We start from the raw sequence: 18,442 nt of genomic DNA on the forward strand, positions 1-18,442 counted from the left end.
GGAGGTCGCGGGTTCGAGACTCTTCGGAGTTTCGTGAGATGCGCACTGCTGATGATTCCCAATAAGGATGAATCAGCTGTACAGTGCTTCTCGGCTTTTCAGCATAGATTGGCTTCACTTACAGGACGAAATCTCCACAAAAATCTCAAATCTCCTCACACTACCAATAAAGCCTGACAGTTTTATTAGTGACGTCACGTCGTTGTCACCTCAGGCAATTCGTACTTATAAGCAGCCTCGACCAACGGGTCCATATTCATTATGCCACTTAGCTGCTATTCGAGGTCAAATCGAACCCAGATTACAAACCGGTTGTAATGTAAACCAACACTATGGAACATGAAGACCACATCCCACGATTCTCCATAAAGGTTTCGGAGATGATGCTGACTGAGATTAACGACAGTAGTCCACAGTTATTCCATGTAAGCCAGGGACACCGGAGGTCATTCGAAGAATTCTAAACACGGCTAACATAACAGTAGCTTTCCAGAGGGGGAACACTCTGCGCTGTGCACTGGCGGAATTGAAAGACCGCCTCCCGGAAAACAGAACCAGGGACTGTGTCCACAAAATTAATTGTGACGACTGCACCAAGGTCTACATAGGACAGACGGCTAGGAAGCTACACACCAGAATCAAAGAGCATAGTAGAAAAATAAACAGACCGCCGAGAAACGCAGATGAATATCAAGCGTTACCGAAAGGCTCGGCAATCGCGGAGCACGCACTGGACACGGGGCACAAAATAGAAATGCTGAGGTTTTGAGACGAGGACTACAGTCCACGTCACAGACATTGATAGCCGAGGCGGTAGAAATCACCAAGCATCCCAGTGTTAACAGAATAGGTGTGGAACTGGCAAGTGTGTGGAGAACAGCTTTGGATCAATCGAGCTGACACGCGTTGGTGCGCGGTCATCAGAAGGAAAAGTAGTCATCATCTGAATAACACTTGACCTCATCCCCCCTCAGACTAAATTATCGGAGCACTCATAACCCCACAAAAACCAAGGAAAATCTACCAGTGGCAACCGAGGTGAATCATCAGTTGAAGCAACCTGAAATGGAAAATTAACGAATAAGACCCGATCACAGAATAAAGCTGAAACTCCCCCAATCCACCAACGCAAGATTTTGACAACCACACTAACCGACAAGAGCCATTAATTGGCACTCAACACTGAGCTTGTGTGGTAATCTGAAGGGGACTGACTTATTGATTGGTTCCCCGTCTGTCTTATAACCTGGCAAATTTGGTGACTTGCTCACTTGGCCTGATGAAACTTTTGTGTCAAAAGCGAAACATTGCCCAAATAAAAACTACCGATTGTTTACCAAGCTCTTCTGGAACGATTAACCACAATATATTTATTCCTCCAATATGAGCTAGCTCCGTGGCCATACACGGTTCATTGAACAACAACCTGGCACCATTAGAGTATGAAAATAGAGTATCTGGGATGGTGAATATCTAACTTGGCCAGTCATGCTCCACTGTCTCATTTAATTGATTACATTATCCAAGTTATCTACAAAGTGAAGCCCAGTTCACTGGATCGCTCCTAGAGTGACTGAATTTGATTATTGTGCTGGATCGGTTGTGCATTAATCCGCATCTCTTATGTGCCTGACTGTAATTAACTCACAAAAAAGAAACTCAAAAAAGAGGCAAGTTGCAAATCCGCACGATAATACGTGACCAGTGAAGATCGATTGAGGTGTATAGCGGATATGTTGCTGTATTTTTCAAGGCTCATAATGTGTGAGAGCTAGTTTTATGCAAGGTTCCACCAGATCTTCCGATAAAAGTAACGAGGTATTTGTTTCAGTTTTACTGGTCAGTTTCAACCATTTTTGATGACCACATGTGGATTTTTTCGTCGAACGATGTATTCTGGCCTTGGCTGTTTATTCATCAAGGGTGTGCTTTGTCACGTTTGTAAGACTTTTGTAAGTTTCTGGCAGTTCTTTTGCTTTTACTTTCAACAATAAAAACGGACCGACTTTCAAATATCGAAGGGGTAGAGAGAGAATAAAGTTTCGGCAGTTCTTTTGCTTTTACTTTCAACAATAAAAACGGACCGACTTTCAAATATCGAAGGGGTAGAGAGAGAGAATATTCGGAATTGACCAGCATCCGGATAGCGAGTTCACTCACAACCGGGAGTGGTCTGATATGATTAGGTTGCGCCAGGCCTTTGGCAAGGTGTGTGAGTACACCTCGCAGTCAAACAATCACTTAAATCCCTGCACAGATGTTAACTCTAACTGCATCCAGTTCAACGGCTCACGTGATTCGTTCTACCACACTGTTCAAATTTGGGTCAATCAGGTTACTGTTCAGTCTGTTATCTTGCCACCCATCTGCAAGCAGGCAATTGACGTGTAGGTTAAGACAAACGCAGCTCCGTGATACTGGTAACCATCACCTAACATGCAGTGACATTTTCTCATGTTTCGGGAGCCCAAAAGCACCAGTTGCACGTATGTTCTATAGAACAGAATTTTCAGGTTGATCGTAGTATGTCAACGCATGCGAATCCAGTTGACGTATTGTCTTTAGTCCTCGAAACTGATCGTGACATTAGAGAAACGTGATAATTTCGGATAGGAAAAAACTTATCTGTGACCTCGTTATCATACTTTCTGATGGGACCATGTGCTTGTGAACTGTCTACAAACAAAAGGATTGGGAGACAAGGTTTATTTGGTGCGGAGTGATTGTGGTGAGAGAAATCCTGCATTGGTCTCCACCATGGATTTTGTCAGAAGGTACGAGGACTCGCTAGTAGTTGCCTGCTATTCCCAAAATTTCACTCTTCCGTTCGCGACATCTGATATGTAACAAGCCTGAGAGGCTTAAGTCAGAATATGGCTAACCCCCGAGAGAAATATTACACCTCGCCTTTCACCCTAAACCTTTCCTAGTAGATTGCTGTATCGAAAATGGTAACGAGTCCGTTTGTTTGGCTAACTTAATCGATTAGTGCAACCTCCCGCGGCCTCTAACTGCGTTTAATCAGAGCGCGAATATGATAGCGGAAATTTATCAGTCTGGCCATCGAATCAGAATATATTGCCCCTTGAGAGCGGTCGGCTGTTCGTCCTATGGGCAGTTGAAGCAACTGTAATTAAAAAAAGCTTGAATATTTACCATCTGTCCATTGGCGTGGGAAAATTCATGGCCATGGTTGCGTAATTCTTGCAAGCTACCAGATGGTTCCACTTGAAACCACTGGTTTGGACACTGGAGATTTCTAAGAATGCCATCAAGAGACCTCTTGGGAGTGATTATGATAATTATCTTATATGTGCCAACGAATGCCAATGTTTTAATAACCTGCAGTCAAGAAGGTAATTAGCTTATTAGGAACACAAAATCCTGCGAAATATGACAAACGGATGTGAAGCACTACTCATGAGGTTGCTGAAAATTCATGGAAACATCATAAGCGAGCGATTTAGCTGGGTTCCAGCTGAGTCTCACGAAAAACCAAATTTGTTTGCAAATGAGTGTACTTCGATAAAAACAAACTGAGTGCTCAACTTATATGGATGTTTACCCGCTGTTCGCAGCCTATCACCAGATGAAAAATATCTCTGACGTTCACTCAGGTTGGTCTTTGATATGTCCCTGGTATCTATCTAAAATGGGGTCAAATTTTTGACATCTAGCTTTTGAAAACGCAGGAATTTTGCGTTATTAGATCGCTTGTCACAATTCAGTGGAATTTGTTCCTTTCTCTAAATGTCAGCGTACATGGTAGTCCACGAGTACACAAGCATGTCTACTAGTGTAACGGTGGTACTACTGATGGGGAGGCATGCGAGTAATATGTGTTGATCTTGGAATATCGCTTTGCGTTTCTTGAAAAGAGGAAATCTGTTGCGGAATTTGTGGAGTCGCTTTGTAACCTTTACTTGCATTTGAGCAATCAGTGATTGGAGTCAATGAATCTCCAGGAAAGTTCAAGAAGTTGCGTTCAGGGGAAGATGGACGTCCATTTTTTGTAAATAAGATGCAAATGAGAGTTTCACTTCACTGTCCAATAGTCTGTAACCGGTCAGTTGGCATTTTCTAATAAATAACTACGTAACAAAGGCCTTATTTTTACTAGTACTCAGTGACAACTACAATGCTGTCAGGCGATAGACAAATAGGTGTGCAGCAGGTCAGCATTTCGGAATGCTTTTGCAGTTTTCTCTGTATCACATATTTTCCGTGCAAATGCAAAATTACGTTCAAGTCCCAAACCTCCGTACCAAAAGTTGACAGAAATGCCAATGGTCTTAGTACCGGATAACACAGCAAGATCCACTACATGCATGTTAAATTCCGAGCATATTCGGAATGTCGAGCGTTTTAATCTTCCTCGAGCTTCGTGAGTCAAACCTTGCTCGTGATCCCAATAAGGATGAAATTGCTGCATAGAGCACTGCAGTTTTTGCATAGTTTGGGTGGACTTGAATAACGAAGTCCCGATTTGGATCCCCGCGTCTTTCAGCATTGTCAGTAGATTAGAATGAACTTCAAAAATTTCAAAAATGTCTCAAGATTGTAGATATAAAAGGCTTCAAAAGAAAAAAAATTGTTCAGCTGTAGCAGACCTACGGTGCCCAGCTGCCATGCCACTTCATGGAAGCAGGAAGGCTGAGTTACTACCAAGTTGACCAATCCTGGACTAGAGCAGCCGAGATGTCGGGGCTGGATTCGAACCACGAACCTTCCAATCAGTAAATTCACACCTTAACCGGTGAGCTATATGGGGGTCGGCGATTTAAAATTTTGAAGGAGTCACCATCAGAATAAACCCGGACTCAAGAGGGAATGAGTAACCTTGTGCTTAGTATTTTCGATCTATTGAAGAGAAATGTCCGAAAGCGGTTGCTCATATGGGTTTCCTGTGATGTTGCACACTATCAATTCGACTTATAGTTTTGGAGGCCTGATTTTCGAAAAAAATCCTTACCCAGAACGGGCCACTTTAGAAGAAGACAGGAGATGCAACGTTTGCTCATCCAATCTTAGTGGCTTATTTGCAAGAAGAATTTCCTGAGTGTATCCCAATGGACCCAAAATGAACAACGTTTGCAAAGAACTGGTATAGATAAAGGCTGCGCAGTATGGGGACGGTCATTATGTCGGGGCTTCGAACCACGAACCTTCCAATCAGTAAATTCACACCTTAACCGGTGAGCTATATGGGGGTCGGCGATTTAAAATTTTGAAGGAGTCACCATCAGAATAAACCCGGACTCAAGAGGGAATGAGTAACCTTGTGCTTAGTATTTTCGATCTATTGAAGAGAAATGTCCGAAAGCGGTTGCTCATATGGGTTTCCTGTGATGTTGCACACTATCAATTCGACTTATAGTTTTGGAGGCCTGATTTTCGAAAAAAATCCTTACCCAGAACGGGCCACTTTAGAAGAAGACAGGAGATGCAACGTTTGCTCATCCAATCTTAGTGGCTTATTTGCAAGAAGAATTTCCTGAGTGTATCCCAATGGACCCAAACTGAACAACGTTTGCAAAGAACTGGTATAGATAAAGGCTGCGCAGTATGGGGACGGTCATTAGATCTTCTGACATCCAGTCTATCAGTCAATGAGGATATTCGCTTGTCTCCTGAAGTTCTTGAAAATTCTAATTCCGTTTCATCCATTTTTGTCTACTACCGGACTTCACGCGCGTAGTTAGTGACCTACCTTCATGCCCGTTTTGTTCAAATCAGATTACATTCCCACATCTCATTTCATCTGTCAATTAATAAGATTTTCCAAGTGAACAATGCACTTTTTACTGGATCCTTTTTCATTGAAGTACGCAATTTCTCTCACTTTCACAGGACAGCTCGTGTAGCGTAAATCTATAACCTTTTGTCGTTTGCACGTCACTCAGATTCTCACTCACAGCCGCTCCCAAAGACGCTTTAAATTTCCCCCAGGGACTTTCGTATTTTGTACCCATCTTGCTCCAGCGAGCAGATAAATTCGAAATATTGAAATGCTTTCGCGCACGACATTATCGGAGTTTGCGCAGTATAGCCTATTTTCTACGGGGGGGTGGGGGCAACCAGACTCTGGTATACCAAGAACGCCCTCTGGTTTTCAGGCAATTTAATATCTTGTTCCAGCAAATTTATGCTGCATCCAAAACAAGGGCGTTCCTGATAACTTTTCTTGAGAAGGTTTTCAATACTGGTATCGAAGGAAAAACTCCTGGGTGATGATTAAATTTATCCACATGGGTAGTGGCGAGTACTGTTGGGACATTTTATTGCACTGAACCAAAGGATAAGCCTTATGGATTGTTCAAGGAATCAAGAGCAGCATGCTAGTGTATTACTGATATTACCACTAAGTTCTAAGTTCAGGTGTGTCAAAATGGATAGATTTAGAAAAACTGACACAAATGTAGACGGCCATAGAGGATGATGAGTTTGTTTTTGTTTCTTCAGGAGAGGATGCATACTCAAAGAGACAGTTTTCAAGACAAGCTCTTCTCTTAGGAACGAAATCCGTATAACTGATGAAGAGACAAAAATTCGGGCTTACTTCACAGTGGCAGAAACCATGTTGACACTGTCTTACTTTTGGGAGTTGATTGGGACCTAAAAGCGCTTCACGAGAACTTTCGATACACTAACCGACCACTTCAATGGACTTCAATGACTCAAGAGATAATTCGGCTCTGAACGTACAAATACAATTTATTCAAAAACTTCACAACTCCAATAAGGACTGAAGACAGCTGAGCTAAAGCCAACGAAGAAAGCAAAGCACAACAATTCAAGATCCATCGAACCCCCTGTACTTGAGAAGAATGATTTTTTAGCCGCATGGCTTCGCAATACTCGTAGTTCCTACTGTTCATTTTCGACAGGGTTTGACAACAATGCCGCAGGTAGGTAGGAATAAGAACATCATTAGGAATGGATGGGATGCTTCAAGAAGTGTAGATGAGCTTTGATTGAAAATGTTTCATCACCCGTCGCAGGGACATCATCAGTGAACTGCTAGAGGGCCGAGTGGATTAGAGCGATGCACCATTGGTTGTGCTACTCCGTCGGGTACCGACAACTTTCCTTGTGGGGGAAAACATAACACGAATGCTCACTGCATCGATCTGGACTTTGTAAACGCGATTTGTCTATTTGATTTAAAGGACACATTAGCCTCTAAATTGCTGCACGCTTCTCACCCGCGAAATATCAAGAGCTTGATCAAGTCGTTTCTATTAACAATGGGATATTTCTTCATGCCGTCAGATAGGGTTCAAAAGAGTCATGTAAGACCACATTAGACATCGATACTGCATTCGTTTGCGATTTCAGAATGCTGCAGCTTTGAAAGACTATTTGTGCTGGGTCCAAGGCGAGCGGCATTTATCACCTCAATGCTTTGCCTTCAGGCTTACTGAAAATCATGGAAGAGATTGCAACATACGGTACTCTTTCACTTTTTTTCTTATTCGTACAAAAGAATCGCGTTTTATCTCCCCAAATGTGCACTTCATTGTTTTGTCCCTAGACAAAAATAAATCCGTAGCTAAATAAATTCATGGTTCCTTACTAGAGACAAGCAACTTCCCCGATGTCAACCCCAGTCTCCGCATGCTGTGCCTCTTCAAATATTTGGCAAGATGACTATTTTTCCTCTCAGTCTTGTTACACAAAGACTGGACGATAGATTCCTTCCTCTTAATAGCAACCGTGGTGGTTCTTAAGGTGGTTCCTCTACGTTTCGCGGAAGACCTTTGTACTCTCCAAACTTTTTCAACTGGACTGGTGACTTTATCCTTTGTCCCGTTGTATCTTTCGCATCAGAAATTAAAAAGTCCGATACGTCTTTGTCTGATTTGTTATGATGGTGTTCCCAAGCAAATCAACAACGGCAGCCAGCTAAGGTCGTAAAAATGTCTCTCTACTTTGTTTCTTCCGTGAAAGACCTTAGAGAACGGTCACGTAGCTAGCTTCTTTGACTACTAGAAGTTGGTTGTTCTAACTCATGTAGAAACAACCTTTTCACGGTGCAGAAAGCTCTTCGCTTGTATAGGGAGGCTATACCACCTGGCAATCCTAGCAAATCTGTTTGGTTTTGTGTGCTGTTGGCTGTCATTCTGCAGTCCTCTCCTGTCATCCATTCTGAAAGTACTTCAGTCCGCTCGAAGGTTATTCCACCCGGGGAAGCTTCTCCCATTTCCATGCTCAGATGGCCTACTCTTAGTTTATTAAACGACCCTCGTTCGTCTTCAGTCAATTAGAAAAGGCTTGGAACCGATTGAGAAGTCATCGTTTTAGAAGAGCTTGATAAGCAATCCGTAGTTTTTATTTGGGCAACGTTTCGCTCTTGACACAAAAGCTTCATCAGGACAAGTGAGTAGGTTATAAGGCACACGGGGAACCATTCAGTAAGTCAGTCCCCTTCAGATTATCACACCAGATCAGTGTTGAGTGTCAGTTAGCGGCTCTTTTCGGTTAGTGTGGTTGTCAAAATCTTGCGTTGGTGGATTGGGGGGGCGGGTTCAAATTAATTTTGATCGGGTTTGGTTCGTTAATATTCCACTTCAGGGTGCTTCAGTTGATGGTTCACCTCGGTTGCCACTGGTAGATTTATCCTGGTCTTTGTGGGGTCGTGAGTGCTCGGACAATTTAGTTTAAGGGGGTTGAGGTCAAGTGGAATTCAGATGATGACCACTGTTCCTTTTGATGACCGCACACCAACACGTGTCAGCTCGACCGATCCAGGATTGTTCCCCACATGCTGTCCATTTCCACGCCTTTTATTCTGTTAGCACTGGGATGCTTGGCGACTTCTACCGCCTCGTCTATTGGTCTGTGTGACATGGACCGTAGTCCTCGCCTCAAAACCTCAACATTTCCTGAATCCATTTTGTGTCCCGTGTCGAGTGCGTGTTCCGCAATCGCTGAGTTCGTGTTTCAAAACCTTCAAACGTTTTCATACCCCTATTTCTGGCTGGACCGCCTAATTTTCTGCACTTCTATATCATCCTGGTTAGGTGCTACAACTCAATCGCTGGTCCAAATGTAAGTTTTAAAACATTTGTTGAGTTGATGAATGTCCCTACATGCCTATCGCAAGTCACTAGCACTCATGATAGAACCGCTCCTTGTATCGAAAAGACACTGAGCAGGAACCACTGAAAATTCCCTATCCATATTTTGAATCTACTTTCAGATAAATAGTTTTCTTCATGCTACGGTAGCTGTCGCAAAATTTCCGTTTCCTGAACTAAAGGACCCATTGTTTCTGATTGTGCTCATTTCATCTGAGAAAAAGGAATAACTGAGCTGTCTGTGAGTAAGAAAATGCTCCCAGAGACAGGACATTACAGACACTTATCCTAAGAAAATCGCGAAAACCGCCAAGTTTTGTTAGTTTGAGTGAGCACAAGTTGCGAAGCATCCATAAAGCGCAGACCATTATTGCGACTTGCGAGTGAACTCAAGAGCATTCAGTTCCCATACACGAACTTGAACAATTTTTAATTGCATGCCCGACCGAATTCAGGAAGTGAACGATAATCAGAATTCGTAGCCGGAAGACAAGAACATTGTAAATCCGTACAGACTACGTGATCCATTAAACGAAAATTCGATCGTTAGCTGTCTGGAGACAACGTCTATCGGGCGTTGTTTGGGAATGCATCCTTCCCTGTACAGCCAATCGGACAGATAAAACGCTAATCGCAATATGATACAGTGGAAAACAAAACACGTTAGTTTCATCTCATCTTAGTTTCATCTTAATAGCTACCAGTCGCAGTCGTTTTGTGCTGCCCAATTGTATACCAAATTCCGTATCCAAACCTTTGGATTCTTTAGCGTTCTACATTCACTGGCTATTCAGATTGGTCATTGCTTTGCGATCAAAAGACCGGTGCGTTAATTAACCCGGTGACGTACTTAGCGGATCTGAAGCTGTCATCTTGGCGCCTGAGCTTCAGTGCTGCAATCATCCCGCTTGCCAAGAAGGGCAAAGGAGAGCAGTCAGATTAGGAACAGCGGAACTCCGTACTACGTCCATATTAACCGAAGCAGTGATGATGCCTTACACCGACAAAGAAGGGGTAAGAAAGGGCCTCAAAACCGCAGACATCGATCGCCCAGTGGTTGACGTGACCGCCAGCAACTTACCCAATACTTTGAAAAGAAATTGTCTTTGGTATTAGCCCACTGCGACCCCTAGAGCACCTGCTGTGCGTGGCACTACGAGGAGTGAGACACCCCTGCATATTCCCTGCGCCTTCGGGCTAGGCCAGCTTCCAGAGGAAAACAGGTCAGAACAATGAGTCACTGGCTGCTGACATTACCCCCACATGAAAGTCCTACCGCCCTCACACTTGCAGGTCAGACATTCAAGTTAGGGTCAAGATTTCCGAATAAGACCATTCCTTGCCTTTACACTCATGTGGGATGAACTTTTGAATCAAAGACTCAAGGCTGGTTAAACGACTAAACCCTCTTCTTCGGTGTGGACAAACAAGCACCATCATTTTATCGAATCGTTCTGCCCACTTCCACTTTTTTCTTCCTACAACCAAACGTCGCTGGATCATTTGATTTTCAGTTATCAGAACAGTGCGTCCAACCCAACCCACTGATCGCTAACAATAAACAAAATAGCATGAGACTTACCAGTATGGGAGTTCGAAACTCCATAGCTCTGTGTCAAAATGGTCAATAGGTAACGCTGGTACAGGCCTTATACTTACTCAAGGTTGATACATCCCGGAATAGGCCTATAAAGCTCAAACGTGATCATAGATTTTGGGATGCCCAGGACAAAATCAGGTCTTTCACAATGGAACCCCCATATATTTAGGGGTGCAAAATCAAAGGCTTGTGAGCTGCGCGGTGCCTGGGTCACATTCCACCATAGGGATGAATGCGTATCGTCTTTGCGACATTCTGCCTGTCAGTCCGTTCAAGCCCAATGACAGTCTACACAAAACCGGTGCATGTTTGTCATGTCAGCTTATACCTCAGCGGACTTGAGTCCTGATGTCTGGAAGGGCATTTCTATGAAAATTTATCCGGCGTTACTAGTCAAGCAAGAAACACTAGGATCGTCGTGGTTGTTAGTGATACGGATCCAAGTCGACCGTATGGGATCTCAGCCAAATCATTAGCAAGATACTTTTAGTTGGCATTCGCTTGAGCCTCCCATCACCATTAACATCAATTGCAGAAGGGTGCATTTTGTCACGTGTGAAATTTATTGTTCAAGTAGAAATTTAGCTTGATGGATGAGTCCACATGAAACCGCTGGTGGCTGTTGAAGAGTTTTATTGAAGAGTTTTTATTGAAGAGTTTTATTTTTACAAAATTTTAGGTGTGTAATTCGAGAAAAAACACTGTGATATCTCAAGTATCCTACCAGCTAAAACACATTAGAAGGTTTTTTTAAGTACATTTACAGCATTGTGTTCAACTCCAGTAGCTTCATTTTCAAGTTGCATTTTGGTACTCTTTCCGCGAGACCTTTTTGCAAGTGGGATTTTGAATAAAAAAACGTTGGTTTGGTATGCATAAATACAACTACCAACTGATTTGACCTGATTCGCACCAAATGTAACTCCACCAAATCAGCTTCGTTACCAAACGTTCGCTTACGCCAGATTTCACGATAAACACTTCACGACACTGGTGACTAAGCGGTTGATGATAGATTACGCTTGAATGGTTTTTCAACTCGAGGCACACCCGTTCTGCCACTGTACGGCCACAGTCGACCTGGGACCGATCGTGGAAAGATAAATAATGCTTGTATTGCAGAAAATCAGTAACGCGATCTTGAAAAACTTACCTCAGGGGATTTAGTGTATATCGGGTCACCAGATGCAACGGCTGAACACAACTTACCCGAGTAGTTCACATACCATCAAATGTGGTTATGATGTTGGCCAATCTAGCAATATGTAATGGAGAGGCAAACGGGGAAATTACGCTCCCTTTAAGTCGTTCCACCTTATGGATTCGAAAATATGCACAGTCACTGGTATGTAACTACCAGTGTCACATATGTGCCGATTGCTTTATTGCAGAGACTGCTCAAATGAAAGGGTCTAGTCGTGACTTCGTGGCTGCTTTGCGCGCACATGTTTGGCCAATGACAAAAGTTATACCCCAAACTTGCTGACTCAAAAATGCATCCGGTGGCACAGAGAGTGAAATAACACTCCAGGGTTGCCTAACATGACCATGCACTCATGAAGAACCCATCACTTGTGGTGCGTAACTGTTGATTTGACAATATGATTTACAAAGTGCTTCTGTCAGTCAAAGAGGAGCGGTCATCATCGGGTGGTAAACTAGTCAGTTCTACGAGTTTTGAATAAAAACTGGATCTGCACATTCGCATCAGTGCGAGGTGCAACGGTCTTACTGGTTCAGTGATGTACAAGTGATAGTGAATGACTGTTGATGTGCGCCATACACTCACCTAGATTAAGAACACGGGAAGGAGAATTCCGGACCTTCTTCCTCTACTGTAGGAAAGTTTGGCGGTTGGTACAATGTGCTTCATCTTAATCCATGATGAACAAGATGGCCACAAGCAAAGATTTCTACTTAATCAAGATGGTTATAGCAGTCAGCAAAACGATAAACTTACACAGTAAGGGACAAAGGTCTTTTCAACCTACTGCGTAACAAATGATTGCAGAACTGTCGACGGATATGCGGTCAACAAAAAACCTGAGTTTCATGAGGCGCATCATTATTTCCACAGAATGACAAAAACCGAGCGATCCCGATAGCAACCAAACATTTTTCTTTTGGTATGTAATAAGAACCAAACAGTTCCTGGCGTTCGTCAGCTATTGCCTGAAGACGGCATTCAAAATTTTCACATCGGTAAATCCTAATGTTGTTTTGAATCTGCTGCGGGCGTATCTCGACAGCATACTGCGAACTCTGAGCTTGTCAATGTCGGTCTGCTAATAGTTTATGGAACGCAAATTTTGGCAGCCCGGCGGTCTCTCCATTCTCTTACCGATCACTGCTCTGAACTGACACTAGTATGATGTTACAAGATTTGGTTGCTGTTCTTTCTTGTGGACGCTTTTGACTGGCGGACTGAGTGTCCCAGCTGATAACCGGTAGACCTTACTGGCACAGCCAATGTACAGCGTAGGCAAGCCAACTTGGTGATTGAATTGAACCGTGAATGGAAACTGTCGGTCAAATGTTACTTTTACATTAACGAACGTGCAATAAAGTAAACTTTATATACTTTTAGGCTAAACGGCATGATGACAATATAAAATGGTTGTATAATTATATCCTACCAGCTTATTATATTTATTTTTTGGTGTTTCCATTTGGAGTATGAATGTGAATGGTGAGTTTGTTTTCTGACTAGGTTTGTTAACTTTGAACCAGAAGTCATCCGGTTTCATTTGATGAAAGTGGAGTCAGGGCGGTGCTCATTTGTGAATTGATAGTTTCGTCACAGGTCTAGTCATTTTTGAATGTTTCCAAGGCATTTTGGGCAGCAACCAATGACCCGGAGGTGGCGGCGTACACTGTTACTTTAAAATTGACGTCCATGGTCAAGCCCCTGGATATACTGTGCATTCCGAGCAGTAGATGATGAACACGAATTTTGCCGTCTACGAGAGCTATCAATGCTAAATTTGGTCCCATTTACAAGTTTAGATGATGATCAGTCGCATGAAGCAATGCGGCTGTTATCAAATATCAAAGTTGACAACTACAACATCGTATGCTGCAGGGGTCCTTGAGTTACCGCGAATCGGCATGTTCACCATACGCAGTGCAAATTAATAATGCATAATCCCATGTCAGGTTGTTTAGTGTTTGTCAAAGTAAAATTCACCGGGAATTCACATGCGGCGCCGCGGTGCATCAGAGACCATGGCTTCAAAGAGAAGTTGCAGTTAGAGTACTATAACAAAGATAAAAAACTAGTATTGAAAACACCTGTTCTTCGCGCCTTCACTGCAGTATTGTGTTGGTGACGTATATTCTCAACACTTTTATGACCAAAATAGTAAGGTAGAATACTAAGTTATAATACTAGAATACTAGAATATTAAGATTCTCGCGTGGGACGTGCCCTGAATAAAGTATTGTTTTTCGGTTTAATGGACGCAGTTGCTTTCATATCGGAAAGCACGTTTCGTTCACTTGGCTGGAAAGAAGGTATTTTGTGATTTGTATTAAGGTAGCGATTGCAAACCTCCTATCGATACCCAACTCTTGCCCGGATGAACTAAAGTAGGTAAAAAACTGTAGATGCAAAATACTCAAATTGCCAGTTCATGGGGTCTAACAGAATGTCCTCTTTGGCTTTTAACCCTCCGCTTAGATGGATCTTGTATTCCTTTCATCCCTCATGAGAGTTTCTTGGGAAAAGTCGCCAGCTGCCGATAGCATTTAGGTAAGACTTGATAAGGAAAATATGTAGTAATCATTTTACAATGCCAGCACATTAAGGTGCGCAACATAAATGGAAAACACATGCAAGCCATGACTGAATAACAGAGACTGGCGATTCATTTTAGACAGTATCGCTGTGCGCATCAGCTTCCTCTTGACTGAAAGATGTTTCCATAATGGTGCGCGCCACCAGCTTGCTGTCTACGTCAACGACCGTATCTCTGGAGGTTGTGGTATGCTTTGGAACTGGGCACAAATCGGGGAATCCACTTCCAATCGAACTCATGGTGAAATTGCCTAAATTTTGCATTATGTCTATGGGGACTGGAAAGAAGATGGTGGAATTCTTTTCTGCCGAAATAGCACAAAGTGTCTGCAGGTAACGCAGTTGGAATGCCATTGGTGAAGTTGCGATAATCCGAGCGGCCTTTTTCAGTGAGCGGGCTGCCTCCTGTTCACCCACTGCGGCAATGACCTGCAAAGTATATGGGAAAAGCAATGAGAGCGCGATGAGCGGCGGTACGCAGTGAAAAGCTTTGATTGAGCATTTGGTATGTCTCCTCAGATAATCCCAACCTGCCAGTGAAGCAAACGAAATAAACAAAACTAAGTAGCTAAAATAAATACCAGAAAACTATTAAAATGGAGTATTCAGTAATGAAAGACCTGCCGGTGTCCTATCGAATTTTTCGGTTGGCGGTGATCAAACCATCAGACGCCTGCAAATAGTAAGGGGGAAGGAGGTTTCCGCAAACGGGCAGTATGGTGCGACATACAGGGCACACCATTTGATTGGCTATCATTGAGATACCGACTTCTCCCGTCGAGGTTGTGACAATCTGGAGGTACTTCAGTAAATATCTGTTTAATGTGGTCAGTCTTGGTCACCAGTGTAAATGTTTACCGGTAGTCAGCTTTCGCTGTCATGTTGGTGAACATCAGAGTTAGAGTCTACAGAAGATTTCAGTGTTCCCACATCCTTGCCCGTAGCTTAAGTAGCCGTCATGTTCGTTTGACTTTAATGTCATCTCAGATTTGGTTTGTATACATCCGGCTATTTTCATCGTGATGTATTTGATTGCGTTTGCATCCCATCGTTTTTCACGTTCTGTTCATATTCTCTTGTCTTTACGAAAAAACCACTTGGATGCATATACGATTGCACGTTCGTTTGTTCTGACAAGTTTATCTGGAAACGGATGGTAGCCCACTATGTAGACTGGGACAGTAAGTGAGGACCATTACCTTTATTGGTTTTTCGCTTATCTATTCCCCTGTGAACATCAGGTGGATTATCGAGGGTATAAACGGAGGCAAGATGTTTAGAAGAGCCACGGCAAGAGACCGGTAAGAGAATTGACGATTGATCCCAGATTTGTTATAACTTACGCTGGACCCGCTCTGTATTCTAGGATGGCTTTCAAAGTACAACAACCTGGGTGTCAAAGTTCATCATGTTATGCACTTCAACTCCGTACAGCGTAGGTAATTGCTCCGCGGAAAACTTTGGAATGAAGTTTTAGAACGCAATGATTTGGTATACTACAGGAAGCCTGAAAGGGTCAGGTTAACCTAAGCCCATCAGCTACGTTCTGCATATAGTCACCCTTACTCATGCCAACCGTGGCCCTACCTTTATCTGCCTCTATAATTACTGTACTGTCTACATGTTTTAGTTTATTGAAGACCCTTCATTCTGCTGCTGTAATTTTTGGAACTCCTGGCTGCCGAGACTTTAGGACTGAGACCAACTCTACACGTAATTGCTCCGTTTCCATTGAAGGATGCTCCTGAGACACGGACGCAACACTGAGAATGATCTCTTGTGCCCCTATGACTCCTTCACTTACTGCAAAATCCAATCCCTTCTCTGTCGGACAATGTTCTTCGTCAGTTGAGGGTCTATCTATCTGATAAATTGACTACGCTGCAAAATGGCCGTGTTCCTGTTCTGGCGTAATTATTCCGGTAATTATTCCGTTCAAACGAGAGTGGTGTGGCTATGAACAAAATACCTATCCCGCGAAACCCCAAAATTACGCTGCAATAGCTAATAGACGGCTTACTCTTTTCTATTGATCTATTGGGGCAGCGAGTCGTGGAAAGCAATTTGTCGTACTTACGAAATTTTTGTCCTTGAACTGTTTACCTCGAGCTAATTTTATTCCTTTTGCTTTGAAGGTAATTTGAATTCTGCAGGCAAGGTTGCGGCTCGAAAATCATGATGGAGATGAAATGCACGGTGGCCAATTTCAGTAAGTTTAGGGTGGTTAAAAGGATTTTCTGTTTGAGGAATGACTTGATCACTGCGGAAGCAATTCGGCTAGAAACGGCGGGCGCATCTGTCGGCTTAACAACCAGGCAATTACGTTATACTTCGCGCATTCAAAGTTGAAAACGCGATGCTCTTTCCAGTTTGTCTCCAATCGCGTCAACCGAACATATATATAACTTTCCAGTTTCCGAATGCAAGGTCCAGGGATGTTTTCAGTCAGTTGGAAAATATTTGGGACCGACTGGGCAGTCATCTTTTCAGATAGGTTTTGAAGGGAAATGGCATGGGTTAACCACCACATGACCTGGCAAGATATCTGGCAGTCACCCAGACAAATCCAAAATTCGTATGAATTTGCTAAAAAGTTTGCTGGGCTCCAGTAAGAGCTGGACAAAGTTCTTGTCAGCTTCGGTGTCAACTCAATGTATACCAAGGTCTCTAAAGCGAACGCCCTGAAAGTAGCCAGAAGACTGTCACTGGCAGACAACGCTGCAGAAACGAACGTAAATCTTCGTAGAAGAGATGGATGAAGGCAGAAAAGTATGTTTAAACCCCAGTCATTTTGTTTTCGACTCAATTATATACCATCAAGCACAAGGTCTAGCGAGGAGATCTCCATTGTCCCCAATTTTGGCCAACATGCAGATGGTGGACTTTGAACAGAACGCGTTAGACGGATTCGAGTGTCCGTCAAGGGTTTTCTGGCGTTACATAGTTGACTAGTTCGCTATGGTGACACTTTGGACCTTCACTCTAGCATGAAGCTAGAGTTCACATCGGATGCACTACCCTTCCTTGACCACATGACACACAAGGTTGGTGGGAAATTAAAAGCCACTGTTTAGTGATGATATCTTAAATTGCTCCTCAGCATCTCCAAAAGCAGTATGTGCGAACATAGTTTCAACGATGTTTAGTTGAGAAATAGCACTGTGCACAGAGCAGGTTAGCCGAAGGGCAGCACAACTCGAGGTAAAAAAAACGACTTCAAGATAGCCGATACCAAGTGTGTTTGATTAAGCGATAACTAAGACGGGTATTAGTCCTAACACCAAGGCTCAATAAACAGTGGATCGGAACAGCAGTCGTTCCCTACAAAACGGGGACATCTGAGGCCATTAGAAGGGTACTAAATACGGCTAACATTGGAATACATTCCAGAAGTGAAAGACTTTACGCTTGATGCTGATGCATTTGAAGGATCGCCCCTATGGTTGAAAAAAAACTAGGAACTGTGTATACAAAATAAAATGCAATGACTGTACGAAAGTTTATATATATCACACAACCCGAATCGGTGAGCATAAGCGATCCATTAACAGGCCACCGAGAAAGGTGAGTCAATATCAAGCGATATTAGAAATTTTCGTTAATGGCAGAGCATGCACCACACATTGGGCATTGGATAGATTTGGAAAATGTGGACATTCTGAGGCAGGGGCTAAGATTCACACCACAGCGACTGGTGGCCGAGGCGGTGGAAATCGTAGAGCATCCAATCGTGAGTAAAGTAAAGAATGTAGAACGGACAAGTGTGTGGAGATCTGTTTTACATCAGCCGAGATGATACGAGGCGGTGTGCAGTTATCAACAAAATGGTCTGGGCCCAAAAGTAAAACATTCAAGTAGAATTAAATCCACTCAACCATCCATTCCCTGCACCCACCGGCGTACATAGACAAAGAAAAGCTGTGAACGACCCCTAAGAGGGATATTCCAATAATGTATCCTAGACCG

At 43.1% G+C, this 18,442-nt stretch overlaps 1 protein-coding gene across 1 annotated transcript in view; it reads right to left on the bottom strand.

The window, feature by feature from the left end:
• Positions 1 to 14,515: 14,515 nt before the first annotated feature.
• The window catches only part of T265_06364 (hypothetical protein), a gene marked incomplete at both ends in the record, with an annotated part of 45,435 nt that continues 41,508 nt past the window's right edge, over positions 14,516 to 18,442 (bottom strand). The window contains one exon of the mRNA XM_009171605.1: positions 14,516 to 14,905. Within this exon, the coding sequence (XP_009169869.1) occupies positions 14,552 to 14,905 (354 nt within the window). The remainder of the gene's footprint in view (positions 14,906 to 18,442) is intronic.

This window comes from Opisthorchis viverrini (assembly GCF_000715545.1).
Source record: "Opisthorchis viverrini unplaced genomic scaffold opera_v5_126, whole genome shotgun sequence".
NCBI classification, from domain to species: domain Eukaryota; kingdom Metazoa; phylum Platyhelminthes; class Trematoda; order Opisthorchiida; family Opisthorchiidae; genus Opisthorchis; species Opisthorchis viverrini.